The 21426-nt window shown below is 48.3% G+C and overlaps 1 protein-coding gene across 5 annotated transcripts in view; it reads left to right on the forward strand.

Annotated features, from left to right (window-relative positions):
* The window catches only part of FAM107A (family with sequence similarity 107 member A), a 79664-nt gene extending 63366 nt beyond the window's left edge, over window positions 1-16298 (forward strand). For all 5 annotated transcript variants that reach the window (XM_060308464.2, XM_060308462.2, XM_030867568.2 and 2 more), the window contains 3 exons: window positions 11256-11430; window positions 13252-13408; window positions 13888-16298. In XM_060308464.2, the coding sequence (XP_060164447.1) occupies window positions 11261-11430; window positions 13252-13408; window positions 13888-13995 (435 nt within the window). In that variant the 5' untranslated portion in view covers window positions 11256-11260 and the 3' untranslated portion in view covers window positions 13996-16298. The remainder of the gene's footprint in view (window positions 1-11255; window positions 11431-13251; window positions 13409-13887) is intronic.
* Window positions 16299-21426: the final 5128 nt, after the last annotated feature.

A 21426-nucleotide genomic window follows, 5' to 3' on the forward strand; every position in this document is an offset into this window, starting at 1 on the left:
AAGGCAGATAAAGGGGACACTAAGCCTTAGCTTAGGGTCCCATAGCCATCCTCGGGATGAACTGGGACCTAGGTCTCCATCAGCACTACTTCCCTTCTGTCTCTCCTTATTGCTCTCCTGTGGCCAGCAGGGCACCAGTGTTTGGTTTCAAAGTTGCCACCCTAGCATTAGCCACATAGTTCATCAGCCCCAGTGGCCTGATGAACTCACCCTGGGAGAAATTAGTGATCCTAGCTGAGCCTTGTCTGGCACTGGGCTGACATGTGTGGAGCCTCTGGGGAGGAGCTGTAGGACCTCCAGGGTCATCAGAAGAGCCATGTGCCTCTTGGCAATCTGATGTTTTCTTTGGAGAAATGTCTATTTATGTCTTCTGCCCATTTTTTGATTGGCTTGTTTGTTTTTCTGATATTGAGCTGCATGGGCTGTTTGTAAATTCTGGATATTAATCCCTTATCAGTTGCATGGTTTGCAAATGTTTTCTCCCATTCTGTGGGTTGTCTTTTTGTTTTGTTTATGGTTTGCTTTGTTGTGCAAAAGCTTTTAACTTTAATTAGGTCCCATTTGTTTCTTTTTTTTGTCATTACCCTAAAAGACGGATTGAAAAAGATATTGCTATGATTTATGTCAAAGAGTGTTCTGCCTATGTTTTCCTGTAAGAGTTATAGTATCTAGTCTTACCTTTAGGTCTTTAATGCATTTTGAGTTTATTTTTGTGTATGGTATTAGGGAGTATTCTAATTTCATTCTTTTACATGTAGCTGTCCAGTTTTCCCAGCACTATTTATTAATGTTTTTTCGCCATTGTAAATTCTTGCCTCCTTTGTTGTAGATTAGTTGACCATATGTATGTGGGTTTATTTCTGGGCTTTCTATCCTGTTCCATTGATCTATATTTGTTTTTGTGCCAGTACCATGCTGTTTTAATTATTGTAGGCTTGTAGTATAGTCTGATTCCTCCAGCTCAACTTTTCTTTCTCAGGATTTCTTAGGCTGTTGGGGGTCTTTTGTGTTTCGATATAAATTTTAGAATTTTTTGTCCCAGTTTGGTGAAAAATGCTATTGGTAATTTGATAGGGATTACACTGAATTTGTAAATTGCCATGGGTGGGAATGTTAATTTCTCTTTCTGATCTTTCGTTGTTAGTGTACAGATGCAAGAGATTTCTGTGCATTAATTTTTTTTTTTTTTGCGGTACACCGGCCTCCCACCGCCGTGGCCCCTCCTGTCGCAGAGCACAGGCTCTGGACACGCAGGCCCAGCGGCCATGGCTCAGGGGCCCAGGCGCCCCACGGCACGTGGGATCCTCCCGGACCAGGGCACAAACCCGTGCCCCCCACATCGGCAGGCGCACTCCCAACCACTGCGCCACCAGGGAAGCCCTGTGCATTAATTTTGTATCCTGAACTTATTGATGACCTCTAGTAGTTTTCTGGTAGCATCTTTAGGACTTTCTGTGTAGAGTCTCATGTCACCTTGCAAACAGTAACACTTTTACCTCTTCTTTTCCAATTTGGATTCCTTTTATTTCTTTTTCTTTTCTGATTGCCACAGCTAGGACTTCCAAAACTATGTTAACTAAAAGTGGCGAGAGTGGACATCCTTGTCTTGTTCCTGATCTTAGAGGAAATGCTTTCAGTTTTTCACCATTGAGAATGATGCTTGCTGTGGGTTTGTCATACATGGCCTTTATTATGTTGAGGGAGGTTCCCTCTGTGCCCACCTTCTAGAGTTTTTTTTATCATAAATGGGTGTTGAATTTTGTCAAAAGCTTTTTCTGCATCTATTGAGATGATCATATGTTTTTTATTCTTCAGTTTGTTAATATTGGTGTATCACACTGATTATTTTCAGATACTGAAGAACCCTTGCATCCCTGGGATAAAACCTACTTGATCAAGGTGTATGATCCTTTTAATGTGTTATTGGATTCAGTTTGCTAGTATTTTGTTGAGGATTTTTATGTCTATGTTCATCAGTGATATTGGCCTGTAATTTTCTTTTTTTGGGATATCTTTGGTTTTGGCATCAGGGTGATGGTGGCCTTGTAGAATGAGCTTGGGAGTGTTCCTTCCTCTGCAGCTTTCTGGAAGAGTTTCAGAAGGATAGGTGTTAGCTCTTCTCTAAATGTTTGATAGAATTCGCCTGTGAAGCCATCTGGTCCTAGACTTTTGTTTGTTGGAAGATTTTTAATCACAGTTTCAATTTCAGTACTTGTGATTGGTCTGTTCATATTTTCTATTTCTTCCTGGTTCAATCTTGGAAGGTTGTACCTTTCTAAGAATTTGTCCATTTCTTCTAAGTTGTTCATTTTGTTGGCATATAGTTGCTTGTAGTAGTCCCTCATGATCCTTTGTATTTCTGTGGTGTCAGTTGTAACGTCTCCTTATTGATTTCTAATTTTATTGATTTGAGTCTTCTCCCTTTTTTTCTTGATGAGTCTGGCTAAAGGTTTGTAAGTTTTGTTTATCTTCTCAAACAACCAGCTTTTAATTTCATTGATGTTTTCTATTGTTTTCTTCATCTCTATTTCATTCATTTCTGCTCTGATCTTTATGATTTCTTTCCTTCTACTAACTTTGGGTTTTGTTTGTTCTTCTTTCTTTAGTTGCTTTAGGTGTAAGGTTAGGTTGTTTATTTGAGATTTTTCCTGTTTCTTGAGGTAGGACTGTATTGCTATAAACATCCCTCTTAGAACTGCTTTTGCTGTAACCCATAGGTTTTGGATTGTCATGTTTTCATTGTCATTTGTCTCTAGGTATTTTTTTATTTCCTCTTTAATTTCTTCAGTGATCAATTGATGATTTAGTAACATATTGTTTAGCCTCCATGTGTTTGTTTTTTTACAGTTTTTTCCCTGTAATTGATTTCTAATACAATAATTAGTTTTCTAATTTATTAGAATGATTTTTAATTTCATAGCATTGCAGTTGGAAAACCTACTTGATATAATTTCATTTTCTTAAAATACCAAGGATTGATTTGTGATCCAAGATGTGATCTATCCTGGAGAATGTTCCGTGTGCACTTGAGAAGAAAGTGTATTCTACTGCTTTCGGATGGAAAGCCCTATATATGTCAATTAACTCTATCTGATCTAATGTGTCATTTAAGGCCTGTGTGTCCTTATTAATTTTCTGTCTGGATGATACATCCATTTGTTTAAGTGGGGTATTAAAGCCCCCTGCTATTATTGTATTACTGCTGATTTCCCCATTTATGGCTGTTAGCATTTGCCTTATATATTGAGGTGCTCCTGTGTTGGGTGCATATACATTTACAATTGTTATATCTTCTTCTTGGACTGATCCCTTGATCATTATGTAGTGTCCTTCCTTGTCTCTTGTAACACTCTTTATTTTAAAGTCTATTTTGTCTGATATGAGTACTGCTACTCCAGCTTTCTTTTGATTTCCATTTGCATGGAATGTCTTTTTCCATCCCCTCATTTTCAGTCTGTATGTGTCCCTAGATCTGAAGTGGGTCTCTTGTAGACAGCATATATATGGGTCTTGTTTTTGTATCCATTCAGCCAGTCTGTGTCTTTTGGTTGGAGCATTTAATCCATTTACATTTAAGGTAATCTTATTACCATTTTCTTAATTGTTTTGGGTTTGTTTTTGTAGGTCTTTTTTCTTCCCTTCTTCTTTTGTTCTCTTGTGGTTTGATGACCATCTTGAGTGTTGTGTTTGGGTTGCTTTTGTGTGTGTGTGTGTGTGTGTGTGTGTATCTATTATAGTTTTTTGGTTTGCATTTCCCATGAGGTTTTGATAAAGCAGTCTATATATACACATACATACACACAAGGTTGTTTTAAGTTGCTGGTCTCTTAATTTCAAATGTAATTCCCATTTCCTGCATCTGTACTCTCTTCTCACAGTTACTGGTTTTGATATCATACTTGTATATAGATGATTTCCTGCTTTTACTGTATTTTTGCCTTTACCATTGAGCTTTCCCATTTGTGATTTTCTTTTTTTAGTTGTGGCCTCTCTCCCCTACCCCCAGAGAAGTTCTTTTAGCATTTGTTGTAATGCTGGTTTGGTGGTGCTGAATTCTCTTAACTTGTCTGTAAAGCTTTTGATTTCTCCGTCAAATCTGAATGAGAGCCTTGCTGGGTAGAGTTTTCTTGGCTGTGGGCTCTTCCCTTTCATCACTTTAAATACATCCTGCCACTCCCTCTGGCCTGCAGAGTTTATTGGGAAACACAACAAATGCCACACAAAGGAATTCCTATAACATCATCAGTTGATACTGATATTTTTTCGTTGTATTTAATTTTTGTTACTTTGATTAATATGTGTCTCGGCATGTTCCTCCTTGGGTTTATCCTGTGTGGAACTCTATGCGCTTCCTGGACTTGGGTATTTCCTTTCCCATGTTAGGGAAGTTTTCGACTATAATCTCTTCAGATATTTCCTCTGGCCCTTTCTCTTTTTCTTCTTCTTCTTGGACCCCTATAATTTGAATGTTGTTGCATTTAATGTTGTCCCAGAGGCCTCTGAGACTTTCCTCATTTCTTTTCATTCTTTATTCTGTTCTGTGGCAGTGATTTCCTCCACTGTGTCTTCCAGCTCACTTATCTGGTCTTCTGCCTCAGTTATTCTGCTATTGATTCCTTCTAGTGTATTTTTCATTTCACTTATTGTGTTGTCATCGCTGATTGTTCTTTAGTTCTAGGTCTTTTTTAAACATCACTGATTGTTCTTTAGTTCTAGGTCTTTTTTAAACATTTCTTGTATCTTCTTGATCTGTGCCTCCATTCTTTTTCCAAGATCTTGGATCATCTTTACTGTCATTACTCTGAATTCTTTTTCAGGTAGATTGCCTATCTCCTCTTCATTTAGTTCTTATAGGTTTTTATCTTGCACCTTCATCTGCAACATATTTCTTTATTGTCTCATTTTGTCTAACTTACTGTGTTTGTGGTCTCCTTTATGCAGGCTGCAGGATCATAGTTCCTCTTGCTTCTGGTGTCTGCCCCCTGGTTGGTGAGGTTGGTCCTGAGGCTTGTGCCATTATCCCCTTGATAGGGGGTTTGACTGGTGTTCTGGTGACCAGAGCCTGCCCTGGCTATTGCGTGAGGCCTCCCCTTTGCTCTGTGGTTGTCACTGCCCTGTCAGGGGCAGAGTCTGCTTCCTAGTTGTTGGAGTAGAGGCCTGTAAATCTGTTTCTTAGCTGTGTCTCTGATCTGCCGTGTGAGGTGAATGGGACTGGAGAACTCCCAATGGTAGAGAAGCCACTGCGTAGTCCTCCTCTGGAGCTGTTCACCTGTGAACGTGCTCTGTTGTGTCCCCTTTCGCCTGTTGTACAGGCTCACAAAGTACACTTGCTGGCACTGCTCTCGGTCCCACCTTAACTGCGGGTATGCCAGCAATTGGCCTGTTGACTCTTAGACGTTGTTTTCACCAGGCCACTGGTGCAGGTCCACTGAGGTCAGGTCCCAGGACTGCAGTAGTCGTGCACCTGGACCCGCGGTGGGAGCTGTGGAGGCAGCTCAGACTCTGGCCTGGCCCAGCCCCCAAGTGTACGTGCCCACAGAGCCCACAGCTGCTAAAGTCAGACCCGTCCCAGCTGCAGGAGCCCTTGCTGTCCTTTCTGATGTTTCGCAGGTGCTGAATTTAGGAAGCCGTCAGTGAACGTGTATCTGCATGGTTCACACAGCCACGAGGAGAGATTTCAGCTCTTCTTCCTTAGTCACAGGGCCCCTGGCCCCTTAGTCACACAGCGCTCAGCTGTGGTTTCAGCACGGCCTCTGTGTGTGTCCCCCCCACCAGAGTCCGCTCCAGAGTGTGCCGCAGCACACGAGCCCATCGGGCAGGAAGGAGCTGAGGCAGCGCTCAGGGAGAGCAGGCTGCCCAGGGCAGGAGCTCCTCAGTCCTATCCCCTCAGGCTGTCTTCTCACGGCCAACAGCAGTCCCCTCCCTAGGTCTGCTCTCCAAACCCCACGTTCCAGCCCCCGTGAGCACCGGTGGACACCTATCTCAGGCTGGGGCATGCAGGGCTGTGGCACAGACCATCTGTGTAGGTCTCTCCCTGTCCTGACAGCCACAGACTGGTTGCTGGGCTCTCCTCCGAGCCCCCAAGGCTCCCCTTCTGTCCCAGCTGATCTCCCTGCCGGTGAGGGGCCTTCCCCAGATGCAGCAACCTCTCCTCACCTTCAGCTCCCCACCAGGGGCACAGGTCCCATCCTGCTTCCTCTCCTCTTCCTTTTCCCTTCTTCTTTTGTTTGTCCTACCCGGTTATGTGGGGATCTTTCTTATCCTTTTAGGTGTCTGGGGTCCTCTGCTAGTGTTCATCAGGTGCTCTGTGAGACTTGTTCCATTTGTAGATGTATTCTTTTTTTTTGCAGTACGCGGGCCTCTCCCGTTGTGGAGCACAGGCTCCGGACGCGCAGGCTCAGTGGCCATGGCTCATGGGCCCAGCTGCTCCGTGGCATATGTGGGATCCTCCCAGACCGGGGCACGAACCCACGTCCCCTGCATCGGCAGGCGGAGTCCCAACTACTGCGCCACCAGGGAAGCCCTGTACGTGTATTCTTGATGTGTCTGTGGGGAGAGATGAATTCCATGGCCTCCTCTGCCATCTTGGAAAGTCCTCTCCCATGATGTGATGTGACATCCGGCAGCTCCAAATATCTGGGTCTCGGTCGCCACCCAGGATGCTGGTACAGTCACCCAGCATTCTTTTGTTGACGGTTGTTCAGCAGTTAGTTGTGACTTTGGTGTTTCCATGAGAGGAGGTGAGCTCATGTCCTTCTACTCTGCCATCTTATCTCCACCCCCTTGGGGAGTTTTTTAAAATCCCAAAGGCCAAGCTGTCTCCCAGGCCAATTAAATCAGAATCCCAGGGTAGGACTCAGACATTGGTATTTTTTAAACTCCCTCTGATGATGTCAGTATGCAGCCAGGGTTAAAATCCACTGATTTAACTAGTACAGTTTTTAAGGAGAATGCTCCATCCAAGACTAGAAGTTGGATATTTTAATCGTGCTTATTAGTAACGGCTAACGAGGTGGCCCCACTCAGTTTCATCTATAGGAGTGAGGCCCTGGAGTTGTTCAGTGCACAACCTGCCTCACTGTATATGGCAGCTCTAGTGGCACTTATCGAGTGCTCGACTCAGTGCTAGGCACTAACTTGCCAAGCACCATGCAAGTATCACCTCCTTTGTTTTGTAACAACCTCGTGAAGAAGCGTGCTGATAAAGAGCAGCTGTCACACCTCCTCAACGCTGCTGTTCTAGAGGAAGCAGCCGCACACAATAAGTAATGAGTGGGTATGGCTTTGTTCCAAAGGGGTTGGATTTGACCCAAAGACTATAGTTTTTGGACTCCTGCTGCAGAGGATAGGTACACTTGCCCATGGCTAGGAACGGGCTGAGCCAGCATTCAACCCAGGTTCTAATGGCTCCAACATTATTCTGCCTTTCTTTGACAACCAGTGAAGGATATTCATTAGCTACTCAACTTTCTCTTCAACTGGTCTTCTTCCCTGCCAGCTCTTCCTTGGGGCGTTCACCTTTTTCTTTTCAGAGATGACCTTACGCTCACCTTACCTCACATCTTTGCCCCATCACGGCCACCTCCCCCAAAGTCTCGGATCTCTGAGGACACCCCAGCAGCCTGAGAGACCTGGCCAGAGCAGCCCTGAGAATGGACCCCTCCTCTGCTCAGGGGGCCCAGCTGATCCCCAAGAGAGCCCGATTTTCCTGGCCTAGCTCCTGTGCTTTGTTGAGCAGCCTCTTTTATTCCAACACCTATGTGAGGCTCTTCTACATGGAGGCATCTTTTAATTAAATTAAAGGCAGGAAGGTTGGCTCAGCAGCTGTCTAAACCCTGGAGGCCACACACACACGTCCATGGATCTCACACATGTTTTGCTGGAGTTTAGAACCCTAACTGGCAACAGCAGCAGTTTTCCCAAGTTGCAGCTCTGAGCTGAAGAACCAGCCACATCCTTCAGGATTCCTGCCTCAGTGACCACACCACCCTGGTCTCAGCAAAACATCATCTCCCACACCTCACCACTGATTTTTTTTTTTTTTTTTAATATGCCTAGAGCAGATCCTTGAACCAGAGCTGCAAATTGATTGGACCTGGGGTGCAGGACTGGCTACATAATTTGCAGGGCCCAGTGCAAAATGAAAACGCAGGACCCCCTTGTAAGCATGATCCTGTGTGGTCCCTGCTGGGCTGAGGACTGGCCCCGGGGCGGCCAACTCATTGGCTCGCGGATGACCTTTGAAATGAAGGTCCGCAGCCTGGCCAGTCAGATGTTTTTCCTCGAATTTAATGGGAAAGACAGAGGCTGCCCATTGGAAGTAAAAGAAACCAAAGTCATATCAAAAATTCTCAAAACCTGCTCACAGTTTTTCCCCCACACAGCAGTGAGAATGACCTTCTTAAAATCAAATCAGAGGCGATCTTTCCCCAACTTGAAACCACCCGTCCACCCTCACTCCATGCTCTGGGTCACTCCCTCACGCCACTGCAGACACACTATGCCTTTTTGTTTTCTGAACAGACGTAGCTTGTTCAAGGTACGTGAGTCACCCATGCTGTTCCCTCTGCCCCACACAGGCTCCCTCTTCCTTCTCAACCGTCACATCTTAAAGGTCACCTCCCAGAGAGGCCCTCTTGCTGCACCTGGCTGAAGGAGGGTCCTCCTGTTAGTCTCTATCCTAGCGCCGCCCGCCACCCCCCCAATTCCCTGAGCAGGCTCCTTGCGATTTGCAATCATTTATTTTTGTTGGTTTGTGTACATGTTTGCTGTCTGCCTCCCTAGCAGAATGTCAGCTCTGTGGGAGTGGGAGCCTTGCCTGTTTAGTTCATCTCTGTCTACCACCATACCTGGCAGATTATAGAAACTCTAACATATGGTAGGATGAATGAATAATTGTATGATTGTGTACTTTCTCAATGGCCATTCCTGTTATGCAGGAGCTCTTGGTTTTGTGGACCTGTTTTGCATCTGGCCACACTTGAATTTTCTCATTAGTTCCAAGAGCTTTTCTGTTAATCCATTTGGGAATTCTGGGTGCATATAGTGATATCTTATGCAAATATTAATTCTGCCCTCTCCTTTCCTAAAGTTATATAATTTATTTCTGTTTCCTAACTCATTGCTTTGGCAACATACAGTTAGTTGTTTTAAAGATGGTGTGACTGATAAAAAATTCTGAAGCTTTGGAAGGTTTGGGGGCACACAGGAATTAAGGGCAGGACGACTAGCCAAGGAGCTGAAGCAATTAGTGTGGTGTGATAATGGGCTGGGAAAGATGAGAGCTGAGCACATAGGAAGAAAAGAGTGTAGCTAAGAATTACTCAGATAAAGGACTGGTGAGACTTGGTAATGGGAAAAGGCAGTGGAAGGGGGAAAAATTCCCCAAACTCCAATCTGAATCAAGATATTCTAACACACTGGCTCCCAAACAACTTAATCTCAGACTAAGAAAATATCCACATTTTTAAAGGAGGAGGGAGTTGATATAGCCAACTGTTTGTTTTTAACTAACTACTAAACCCTACCACAATCATTTTTTAAGGACCAAAAAATTAAGAAGGATATAACCTGAAAAACAAATAGCCTTCTGAAAAAAGAAAATTAATTAGAATTCTCATTTTAGAAGTTTTGAGAATGGGAATTCAAGAAAGAAAATTAGCAACCATGTCTCTAGGCTTTGACACTTAATTATTATATTTTGGATGTAGCAAAATTAACACTTTTCTCAGTTTACACAGCATCTTTACAAATGGGGTCTCAATCCTCCTCACAGCACCCGGCAGTAGGTAATAAGAGAAATGCCAAACGTGTCTGGTGTGCTACCATTTGCAAAGCATCATCTCCCCTTTGATGCCCACATTCCCTAACATGTCACCTTGCAATCTGCACCCCATCAAACCCCCTCCTCCTGTGTTTTCCAACCCCACTGACCTATTACCCACTTCCAGGTTCTTGCACAGACCACCATCCCTGTCTAGTTTACTTGGAGAACTGTTCATCAAGCAGAAAATGGCTTTCATCCTCTTCCCAGTGGGAGGGAAGAAGTGAGGGTCTGTCCACAGGCAACATGGTGGTTGGTGGTTTTTAAGAGGGGGACTAGAGCCTGACGTATGCAGTGGGAACACAGCCCCTCAGTTGCATCATGGAAACCACATGCCTTAAAGCACTGGTTCCCCAAGACCAACCTCCCTGAGCATCAGTTTTCTCATCTGTACAACCTCAAAGCTTTTATTTTAAATTGCCAACAAATATTTATTGAGTGCCTACTATATAACAGACCAGACACTGCCAACGCCTAGCGTATAGTAGAGGCTCAACCTCAGAAAAGTGGGACTCATGAAGGGAGCAGAGCCAAGGCCTAAATTTTCACTCTAAATACTACATGCAGCTAATGGCCAGTCTGTGTCACCCTCTTGAGACTTTTTCTTAAAAATCCCCACCCTCGGGCTTCCCGGGTGGCTCAGTGGTTGAGAGTCCACCTGCCGATGCAGGGGACACGGGTTCGGGCCCCGGTCCAGGAAAATCCCACATGCTGGGGAGCAGCTGGGCCCGTGAGCCAGGGCCGCTGAGCCTGCACGTCCGGAGCCTGTGCTCCGCAACGGGAGAGGCCACGACAATGAGAGGCCCGCGTACCGCAAAAAAAAAAAAAAAAAATCCCCACTCCCACTCTCACCCCTTTGTAAGTAGACATGGCAGTCCTGGGATTTCATACCCTCCTCTTTGGTCTGGAGAAAGTGAAAAGCTGGACATGTCCATGAGGAAATTTGGAACTACAGATAGGGAAGTTGGACAATAAGGGGTGATATTTTCTTTTGATCACTGCATTTATCCAAATTATCCTTAACAAGTACATATTGCTCTTTTTAAATACCTTTTCTTTTTCTGATACAAGCTCAATGAGAAACAGAATTCCTTTTATAGGAGGGAAAAGTTTTTTTTCAAAGTCAGGCCAAAAACATTTGCATGCGTCAACCCATACACTTTGTGACCCCACTTTTAGGGGTCAAGAAAAGTAGCACTTTTCTATACCCCACTTTACAGCCATCATCTCCAGTCCTTACAACCCTGTGCACAGGCTCAATTATCTTCATTTCACAAATGAGGAAACCAAGGCTCGGAAAGGCAAGTCGCTTGCCCAGGGCCGCACAGTGAGCTGAGATCCATCTAACACCAAAACCCTTGCCCTTCAGCTGTGCCCAGAATGGGTGAGACTGTGGGCCCAGCTCTGACCAACTCCCCTGTCACTTCTACAGCCTCCATGTACTCGGAGATCCAGAGGGAGCGGGCGGACATCGGAGGCCTGATGGCCCGGCAAGAATACAGAGAGTGGAACCCGGAGCTCATCAAGCCCAAGAAGCTGCTGAACCCCGTGAAGGCCTCCCGGAGCCACCAGGAGCTGCACCGAGAGCTGCTCATGAATCACAGGAGGTGGGAGTGGAGTTCGGCTGCCTAGTCTGGCAAGCACCCCCTCAGGCCTGCTGAGGCGCGGGGAGGTGCCCCTCACGAAAGGCAGGCCTGGTAGTCATCCTGGGGCTCCTAGAGGCTGAGGAGGTCAAAGGGCGCCCCACATGGTCACCAGCAGACACTGGGAAGGTCCAAAGGCCCTGTTCTCCCACCCAGCTACCTACCTGTAGCTGCCCTCCAGGTGCATTTACCATGTGCGAGGCACCGTGCCCAGACTTGGGGCTACAAGAAGGAATGGGACCCAGTTCCTGCCCTCACAGAGGAGATAGATGCATACCAGGTGGTAGGACGGGTGCTTGGATGGGGCCATAAATGGGCCTGCGACCCCAGAGGAGCCGCCAGGCAGTGTTCCAAGATACTATCACTTCCTCCATGAGGTCAAGGCCCGAAGGGTGGGCACAAGTCAGCCAGCTTAGGAGGGGGACACTGGCCGGTAGAAGCAAGTATGTTCCCAGCAGATGGATAAGCATGTGCGAACGGACAGGAGACGAGTAGCTCAGAGTGGCTGGAGCAAAGATTGTAAGGTAGGCCAGAAGAGACATGTGGACCTGTGAAGGGTCTCAAGCAGGGGTGTCACAGTCGTGGAGGGGGTATGAGTGGAGCAAGGAGGCCAGGAGCATGCAATGAGCAAGGCAGGCTTGGGGCATCAGGGCTGGGACTGGATTATTGAGAGAGATTGTGGGGAAGGGGAGAGGGAGGCTGAGCTTTCCGGCCCTCCGAGGCCAGAGCACCAGGACGAAGGCCGCAGTGCCTTTGAAGCTCCCTCTACTGGCCGTTTTTGGTATTGGCGCTGGCTGTGATTTTCATTCTTGTTTTCAGTTGTGCGCAACATCCCTTCCTCAGATCTCACTTTGCCTCCTCCGTGTTGTGCCCACCCCCTCCCTCTTAGTCACAGCAGTCTCTCTGTATCCACAGAGGGTGGGTTCCGGAACCCCCCACAGAACCCCAAATCCACAGATGCTCCAGTCCCTTATGTATTTAAAATGGCCTAGTACAGCCAGCCCTCCGTATCCCCGGAGTCAGCCAACCACCGATCTGATCCGCGGAAACAAAGCGCTGACTGTGTATTATGAGTATTTTCTCAGGTTGCCTTTTAGAGTCATCCCGTTTAAAATCACCACAATTAAACAAAAGCCTAAAGACAAATCAGGGGAAATATTTGCAATATAAATGATAAAAATACATATGTGCCTCTTATAAATTCATAAGGAAAAAATGATAGGTATGGTTAGGTCGCAAAAGAAGAAATGCAAGTAGCTGGCAAACATCTCCAAGGCTGGTCCCTGTGACTAGCAATCAAAGAAACAAAGGAAAACCAGGTATTTTTTGCCTACCAGATTCTCAAATACAAAAAGATCGGATAGTGACAATAGGGAGAAACAGATGCTCTTGTATACTGTTGACGGAAGTATAAAGTGGATAATCTTTTCTAAGGAACAAGATGGGAATATGTATCCAAAATCTTTTAAAAGCGCCTGACCCAGCAGCTCTACCTCTAGAAACTCATCCTGAGAAAATAACCAGTAATATCATAAAACCTGGCCTCTGAACTTAGACAGGCGTAGGTGCAAATCCTCCTTCGGTCCCTTCATAGCGGTGACTTGGACACGTGTCTTAAATCCTAGGAGCCTTCCCTGTATAACGGGACAGTAATGGTTTCACCTCCCCGGGCTAGCAGGAGGATTGCACGATGTAATGGTATAGGGTGATGTCTGTGCAGGGTGTAGCCCTGGGTGGGGAGAAGTTGGGGGGTCTCCTAACAACCACCTCCTCCCGCCACCCCAGGGGCCTGGGCGTGGACAGCAAGCCGGAGCTGCAGCGTGTCCTGGAGCACCGCCGGCGGAACCAGCTCATCAAGAAGAAGAAGGAGGAACTGGAGGCCAAGCGCTTGCAGTGCCCCTTTGAGCAGGAGCTCCTGAAACGGCAGCAGAGGCTGAGCCAGGTGGGTGGGGGCCCCCAGACCCGGCCCACGCCTCCTCCAAGACTGTCCTGGCCCAGGGAGGAGCTCCGCATGCGGCCACAGCTGACCACGAGGTTGAGCAAAATGGGGACTGCACCAGGAGTCCACCCCTGGCCTGAGTCCTCACTCTGCCACTCCCTTTGCTGCGTGACTTTGGGCCAGTGGCTTCCTCTCGCTGAACCTCAGTTTCCTCATGGGCCCAATGCTGATTCTGATTGCCTTCTCTCAACTGCCCCGTGAGCTCGGTGGAGTTCCCATTTTAGAAACGAGGTTAGCAATCTGAACCAGGCTTCACGGGGAGAACAGTCTCATGCTCTGTTCCCCCCAGCTACCAGGCTGGGGGCAAAACTGATCCCCATTCTGTTTCCCCAGAGAGGACCCTTGGTCCAAACCCAGTGGCTTTTAAGAATGGGAATTCCCCTAGCCCACCCACTTCACATCTCTGTTTCTCTCTCCTTCAGCTGGAAAAACCACCAGAAAAGGAAGAGGACCATGCCCCCGAATTTATTAAAGTCAGGGAAAACCTGCGGAGAATCACCACCCTGACCCGTGAAGAGAGAGCGCTTTAGAGCCAGCTGCTGGAGCTCCAGCGCCCCCTGCAGCCCGCCCCTGGTCTTGACACATCTGTGATGGTCACACTCGCTTCTGTAAAATGCGTTGTCTCAGAGGGCCGCCCTCCCCCCAACCCCCCGAAGATGGGGGCTCCTGAGCTCCCAGCCTTTTCGTTCTGAGTACTCATCCCTCCTGCTCCAAGAAGAAGCCACTGCTGGGAAAACTTTCACCAGGCACTTCTCCCTGAGGGGGGCTTCTGAGCTCTGCCAAGATTTTTCTGGCAGAGTTGAGAAGGGACAGGGGCATCTCTGGCTGGACAGGCCGTCCGTTCTGCCCAGGCCCCAAGGGGCCCTGCTTCTCTGGGCAGCCCAGCTCCCAGGTCTCCAAGAACTTCCCTGCCTGGGGTGGTCTCTGCAGCCCGGTGTGGGGCAGCTCAGCAGAGCATCCCGGGATGCCGGCTCTGCAAGCCGCCTGAGGGGAGGACGGGTCTGTCTAACGACGACAGCTTCTTTCTCAGACTCTGCCAGCCTTTCCCCAGCCCCATGCCTTTATCTTCTCCTCTCCACAGCCCCACCCTCTCCAGGCCCTGTAACCACACCTAGCCAGGGCTGCAGCCCTTCCGCTACTGGACGGCTAGAACAGTGCTTCTCAAACTTCACAGTGCCTATAAATTACTGGGGATCTTGCTAAAAGACCGGCTTTTGGGTCAGTATATTTGGGGTGCGGGCTGAGATCCTCATTGCTAAGAAGCTCCTAGACTGCTGGGCTGAGGCCCACACTGTACCCGGCAAGGCTGGAGCGTCCAGGGGTGGTCAATGAGGCCATCTCTGCCCCACAGCGCCCACGGCCCTCTGCCCTGGAGATTCCCACCTGCCACCACAGCCCCCAAGGGCTCCTTATTTTCCACCCACCCCAGGGACCTCAGGCCTGGGAAGGCTCTCGCCTAGCAAATTGTGTTATGTGACCAGAAATGTATGTAATCGCCAATCTGCATTTCTTACCACACTGATGCAATTCTAGCCAAAGACTCCCACAAAACTTTTCTTTTAAACCTTTTCCCGAAGCCTATGAAGAGCAAATTATAACGTGATTTCCAATAGGCTTCTGAAAATATAAAAAACGGTTTGAAGACCCTACAGCCACCCTTCCAAACCGGTCCCGTTGAGTCCCCATTTCCAGCCTCTGCACCTGGGACCCACCCCTATTTGGTTTCCATCACCTGGGCCAGCTTCAGTGAATTCACCCATTCTTCCTCAAAACGCCCTTCCCAACGCGAGACCAAATGTTTCAGCCTTTTGCTCCTATCCCATATTTAAAGATTTAGAGACTAAACCGGGCCTGTTTCTTTTTCCCCTGAAGTCCCTGCCTCTGGCTTTGTAAACCCATCATTCAAGGTAGCAGGGCAGTGCTAGAAAAGCATTTCCTTTCACACCCCAAGACTGGCACAGAGCTACCAGAAAGAGCTACCGCTGGGATGCCCTTTGATACTTGGACCAAAGGTGGGAGGAAAGGGATCATCCTGGTCTTAGGCCTAACTGGGTGGCTGGAGAGGGACTAAAGACATCATCCTTTTCCTGTGGGGGGGCGGCGGCTCTAAAAGTCTCTCAAATGTGACAGTCTCAGTGAGAAGATGGTAATACTGTTTTCAATGTCTGCCAGGTGAGAGAATGCTAAAAATGCACAGTCCCTAAATAAAGGCCACCCCTTCCCCAAAGAAGCTGTCCCCTGTGTGGTGTTCAGACAGGAAAAGCAAGACTGAGTATCTAGGATGAAGTAGGCCCCTCCAAGGGAACGCTTGGGATTTCACTCTGTGGGCCCCATAGGTGCTCCACAGAGGTGGCAAATCATGGAGACAAAGCCCCAGAAGTAGAAGGAAACTCAACTACCATGTCGTCCATGGAGCCATGGCGGACACCCTTGATCACTCCCCAGTGGTCAGCCCCAACTCCTTCTCTCCAGCCATCTCCCATTGTAGAGGCTGTAAATACAGACTCTCACTGTTACAGCCTCCTTTACAGCTTGGGGTGACCATGTGACCAGGTATGGCCAGTGAAATTTAAGACAAAGTCTGCAGGGGCTCCTAGGAAAGCTTATGTTTTTCTGATAAAAGAGACAGACTGGGTAACAACTCCCTGCTCCTCCCTTCTTCCTACCTTGATGATGGGATGCCTGGAGCCACAGCAGCCATCTTGCTACAATGAGAAAATGGCCAAGAGAATTTTAGAAACATTGACCTGTCATCACCTGACCAAGCCAATGCCAGCAGCCATCCTCCTCCAGAATTCTTGTAAATAAAAATAAAACCCTCTTGTTTAAGCCATTGCTGGTTGTTCTCTGTTCCCTGCAGCCAAAAGCATTCCTAGCTGACACAGAAGGCCAACCCTGCTGCCCAGAATTACCTGCAGACTGTACTGAAAAGCCAAATTCCTCTTTGCCATCAGAAACCTACTGGATCAGGATCCCCAGCAACAGTGCCTGGTATCTGTTTGTCTACACTTTTTCCATATAGCCTACACGGCACCAGTCTGAGAACCGGTATTTGGGCATCGCTAATTCACACGTCATTCAGTAAGCATTTGTTGAGTGTCTGCTCTGTGCCAGGAAACATGCCACGTGCTGGGGGCACAGTGAGAAATAAAACATCGGGATTATTGCAGTGGCCTCCTCCTACTGTTCTCCCTGCTTCTGCCCCTGCCCCCTACAGCCTATTCTCAACAGAGCAGTCAAAATGTTAAGATGTTAAAAATCCTGTTAACATCTAAGGCAGATCTGTCACTCGTCTGGCTCCCAATAGAGTCGTTCCTGTGACCGAGAAGGTCCTATACGTCCAGCTCTCTTAACCTCGGCCCTACTTCCCACTGCTCTCCTCTTCCTCACGCAGCTCCAGCCAGCCCAGCCTCACACCCACCAGGCATGTGCCCCCCGCCCCCCAGCCTTTTCACCTGCTATTTCCTGGCCGGGAGTGTTCTTCCCTCACAGAGCCGCACAGTTCACTCCCTCGCTTTCTTCAGGTCTTTTTCATGCTCTTTCTAAACCAGGTCCCCTTGGTCGCCCCTCCTAAAATCTCAGCATCACCTACACTCTTCCTATCCCTTCTTTCCCTGCCTTATTTTTCCTCCCTACCACTTATCACCGTCTAACATATATTTTACTTATTTATCTTGTGTGTCTCTCCTAACGATAATGTCAGCTCTATGAGGGCAGAGATTTTTGTCTGTCTTGTTTACGGCTGAATCCTAAATGGCCTTCCTCCTTCCTCCTTCCCTGCCAGCAAGTGGCCTAGCCTGTGCCATGCTGGCATCTAGGCCCCAGGGAAAAGAATCCCAGCCCCATCCCACTCAGGTTTTGAGAAAAGGCATTTGGCCACTTGGGGCATAGGGCACGTAGCAAGTGCTTACTAAATGTTTGTTGAATGAATGAGTGAATGAGAAACCCCTTCTCCCTCTTCTTCTTTCTGCAATACATCCAGCCTCTTCCCAGGTTCAGCCCCTCTCATCACCATCACTCACTTGAATCCTTCCTCCACAATGTCGACCCTGGCCCAGAGGTGTCAATTTGGTCCAGAAGCTTTCCTTTGGCTTCTTGGGCTTTTGTCAGTATTCCTGGACCCTACTAGCACTTGTGCCTTCAGAACTCGTATTGGAGCTGCATGGCTCCTCCACACCACCTTCCAGGCATCCAGAGAGTTAGCTCATCCCTGAAGGCAGCGGTCAGGCCATCACCCAGTCCTGGAGACCCTGGAGAAGGACAAGGCTGCAGCAGTAGCTCTGATGGCAGACCCTGCCCTAAATGGGAGCCGACAGCAGCAAGCCCTGTTCTCACTGAGGCCACACTCTCACACCCAGCAGACCACAAGTCCTGAGGCCACACTCTCACACCCAACAGACCACAAGTCCTGGTCTGGGTGTGGAGACACCCTCTTCAAAGGCAAACCAGCACTAAATACAAAACCTGGGAGAGAGACAGAAGAACTCAGGAGAAGGGACGCTCCCTCCCTGGTTCTGCAGTGTGTGCTCCAAGGGAGCTTTTGCAGGCCAACCTCACCGCACTTGAGATTATCCAAATTCCAAGCCTCATGAAAAGAGGGACCCCTTCTGACTCTGCTGATCTTTACCACTCCCAGCCAGGACGGACTCTGCACATAGTAGGTGTTCAAAAAAGTTGTGAATGGGTATCAGTAATGATCACTGCATTTATGGAGAGCCAGCAATGTCACCACTCGTAACAATTTGGTATCATCCTCCCCATTTTGCAGATGAAGAAACCAAGGCTCGGGTAAACTAAAGGACTTGCCAGAAATCACAAAACAATTCCTGGGGAGAGATGAGATTCACACAGAGCCGTCTGTCGGCAAAGCCTACATCTTTTCCACCAGAGCCAGGCTGTGCTCTTAGAAAGGGCTCCTAGGGGGTCCCTATGCCATCCTAACCTTTTGACACAAGATTCAGGAACCTATCTCACCTTCCTTTTGTCCATCTGAACTTGAGAGATTTGGCTAACATAAACATAGATGCAGGCCATCATAGACTGACATGAGTCCTGGGGTGAGGAATATCTACACACTATAGACATGGCCCCATCCCCAATATCACACCCCCACCCCCAAAGCCAACCAGTCTCTGGGGCCAACGAACGGGTTAAGATCTACCATCACGGGGACTTCCCTGGTGGCACAGTGGTTAAGAATCCGCCTTCCAATGCCGGGGACACGGGTTCGAGCCCTGGTCCAGGAAGATCCCACATGCCGCGGAGCAACTAAGCCCATGCACCACAACTACTGAGCCTGCGCTCTAGAGCCCACAAGCCACAACTACAGAGCCCGCGTGCCACAACTACTGAAGCCCGTGTGCCTAGAGCCCGTGTTCCACAACAGAGAAGCCCCTGCAATGGGAAGCCCGTGCACCACAGCGAAGAGTAGTCCCTGCTCGCCACAACTAGAGAAAGCCCGCATGCAGCACCGAAGACCCAACGCAACCAAAAATAAATTAATTAATTTTAAAAAATTAACTAATTTTTAAAATCTACCATCACAGCCTGCCCCCTTGCAGAACTGTACCTGCGGCTAAGCAGTGGCCTAAACCATTTGATGTTCCATTGCTCCCAAAGACCCATCAAACCCAACCACGCTGCTCCCACCAGGGCCTTGTTTTACGGTGCCCCCTTTTGCTGGGCCTCATGAGAACAGAGCCCCTACATCCCAGCGGTTGCTGTCCTCATCTCAGCCCATCACAGTTATTTGAGTTGATGATCGGCTGGCACTCGCCCAGAGAGGACACGGGGCTGGGCTTGTTTTCCAAATCTGGCCCTCTCAGTAAGTGTGCCCATCCACTTCCCAGAAAGGACCTGTAAAGAGAGATGAGCAGGATTGCCCAGGGAGGGACCCTGGCAACTCTCCTGGGCTGCCTGGCAACAGCTAAGCTAGCTGGGGTTCCCCGCTCCAAGGAAGGGCTTCCCATGGGACCAAGGCAGCTAGCTCACGCTTTTGTGTGCCTGAACTAAACTGTTCATTTCCCCCTGCAAGGTCAGTCCCAGGCCCTTAAAGAGTTAATTCTGGGCCTGGATCTGGATTCAAGCCCCACCTCTGCCAATCGCTCCTTGTCACAAGTCTGGGCAACTTGCTGAACGACATTTTCCACATCCGTGACATAGGTGATGATATCTGCTCTTACCGAACATTTAGCGTCTGTGCCAGGGACTGGCCTAAACACTTTGTATGAATTCTCTCGTTTCAGCCCCCAGGACTGTCATTACCTCCATTTTACAGATGGAGCATCTGAGGTTTAAAGAGGCAAAGCTACTGCCCAAAAGCACACAGCCAGCAGGTGGCAAAAGCGAGATGTGAACTCACATCCACCTGGCCGGAGCCTGCGCGTTTATATTGGCGTATCTGCATTTGCTGATGGAGGCTCAGGAGAAAGTTTTGCAAAGCACCCACATTCAAGCCTTCCCATCTGTTGCCGGAAATATTCTGCAAGCCTGCTGAGGCCAAATGGCCATCTACCTTCCTCCTTCCTCCTTCTCTGCCAGCAGGTGGCCCGGCCCAAGCTAATCTGGTAAGGCAGAGTGGGCCCCAGGGACATTCACGGCTTTGAGAGAAGCCAGTGGCCAAATGGGACACAGGAGTCCACATGCCTGCTCTTGGCCCAGGAAGCTCAGGGAAGGAGCAGGAAGGAGAGAAACACACATTAAGCACCTACTATATGCCTGGTAGGTCCTGGAACATGAGAGAACAGACACAGAGCACCTAGCCCAGGGCCTGGCACATTTCAAGGGATGAAAGTTCCCTCTCCCCACCTCTCTCTCCCCTTGTTAGGATATCGTGACAGGTAGCACAGCATGGCTGTTAAGAGCCCAGGCCACAAAGTCAGGCAGACTTTAGACTTGGGGGTTGGGTAGGGGATCTGGCTCTGCCACTCACCAGATGGGTGACCTTCGAAAAGTTACTTAACATCTCTGAGTTTCTCATCTGTTAAACGAAGGTTCCAATAGTACCAGCCTTACAGACTGTTGAGGGCTGAATTAACAAATATAAAATATTTGTTAGGCACAGGCACATGGCCAGCACTCAGTAAAAGTTAATTATTGTTTTCCCTTTCCTTGGTAGTTTCATTCTGTCATATCTGTCACTGCGGACCCCTCCAAGCTCTATTTCCACTCATTTACTTCTCTTAGTCCCTAAGCTTGTCTGGCATCCACCCCTCCCTCATGGCTGGCCACCCCAAGACACTCTGCTCTTCTCCCAGTCCCTTTTGTGGGGGAGGTGTCGCCCATACCTTCTCACACCCCAACCTAAATTGACGGACATTCTGAAAACAACACCTCACCAGTACTCCTCAAAGTATCAAGGTCATAAAGACACAGAAAGACTGAGGAACTGTACCAATTGGAGGAGACAGGACAATTAAATGCAGTGTGGGATCCTGGAATGGATCCTGAACCAGGAAAAAGATATTAGTGGGAAAACTGGCAAAGCTCAACGTGCAGTAAATGACTAACTCTGCAGGATTTCAAACCCTGCACGTTCCAAAGAAAGCACTGGCCCTTGATAGCTCCTGGGAGCTAACCTCTAAACTCTTAGAATATCCTGCCTGAAAAGAGTACCTCTGTCCACCTGGGCCCTTGGGCCACGCCAGGCAGTTTACACCAACAATGTGATGTACGTGGGGTTACGGGTCATGCTGTATCAGTGTGGCTTCTGGAGCGGCTGGAGACTGAGTAACTAAGGTCAGCCACACCAGCATCCCAGGGCTCTATGACTCACGCCCTATAACCCTGGACGCCAAGGCTGGGGTGAGCTTCCCTGGTTATAGGTACAGTGTGCGTGTTGCCACACAGGGAGAATTAAATGCTGTCCATACAACTCCACTGGGAGAGGACGGACAACTGGAAGGTCGTGCCCGGTCTCTCCTGGACTCCACCTTCTATGTCTTTTCCTTTGCTGATTCTAA

Source organism: Globicephala melas, chromosome 11, assembly GCF_963455315.2.
Source record: "Globicephala melas chromosome 11, mGloMel1.2, whole genome shotgun sequence".
Taxonomy (NCBI): Eukaryota; Metazoa; Chordata; class Mammalia; order Artiodactyla; family Delphinidae; genus Globicephala; species Globicephala melas.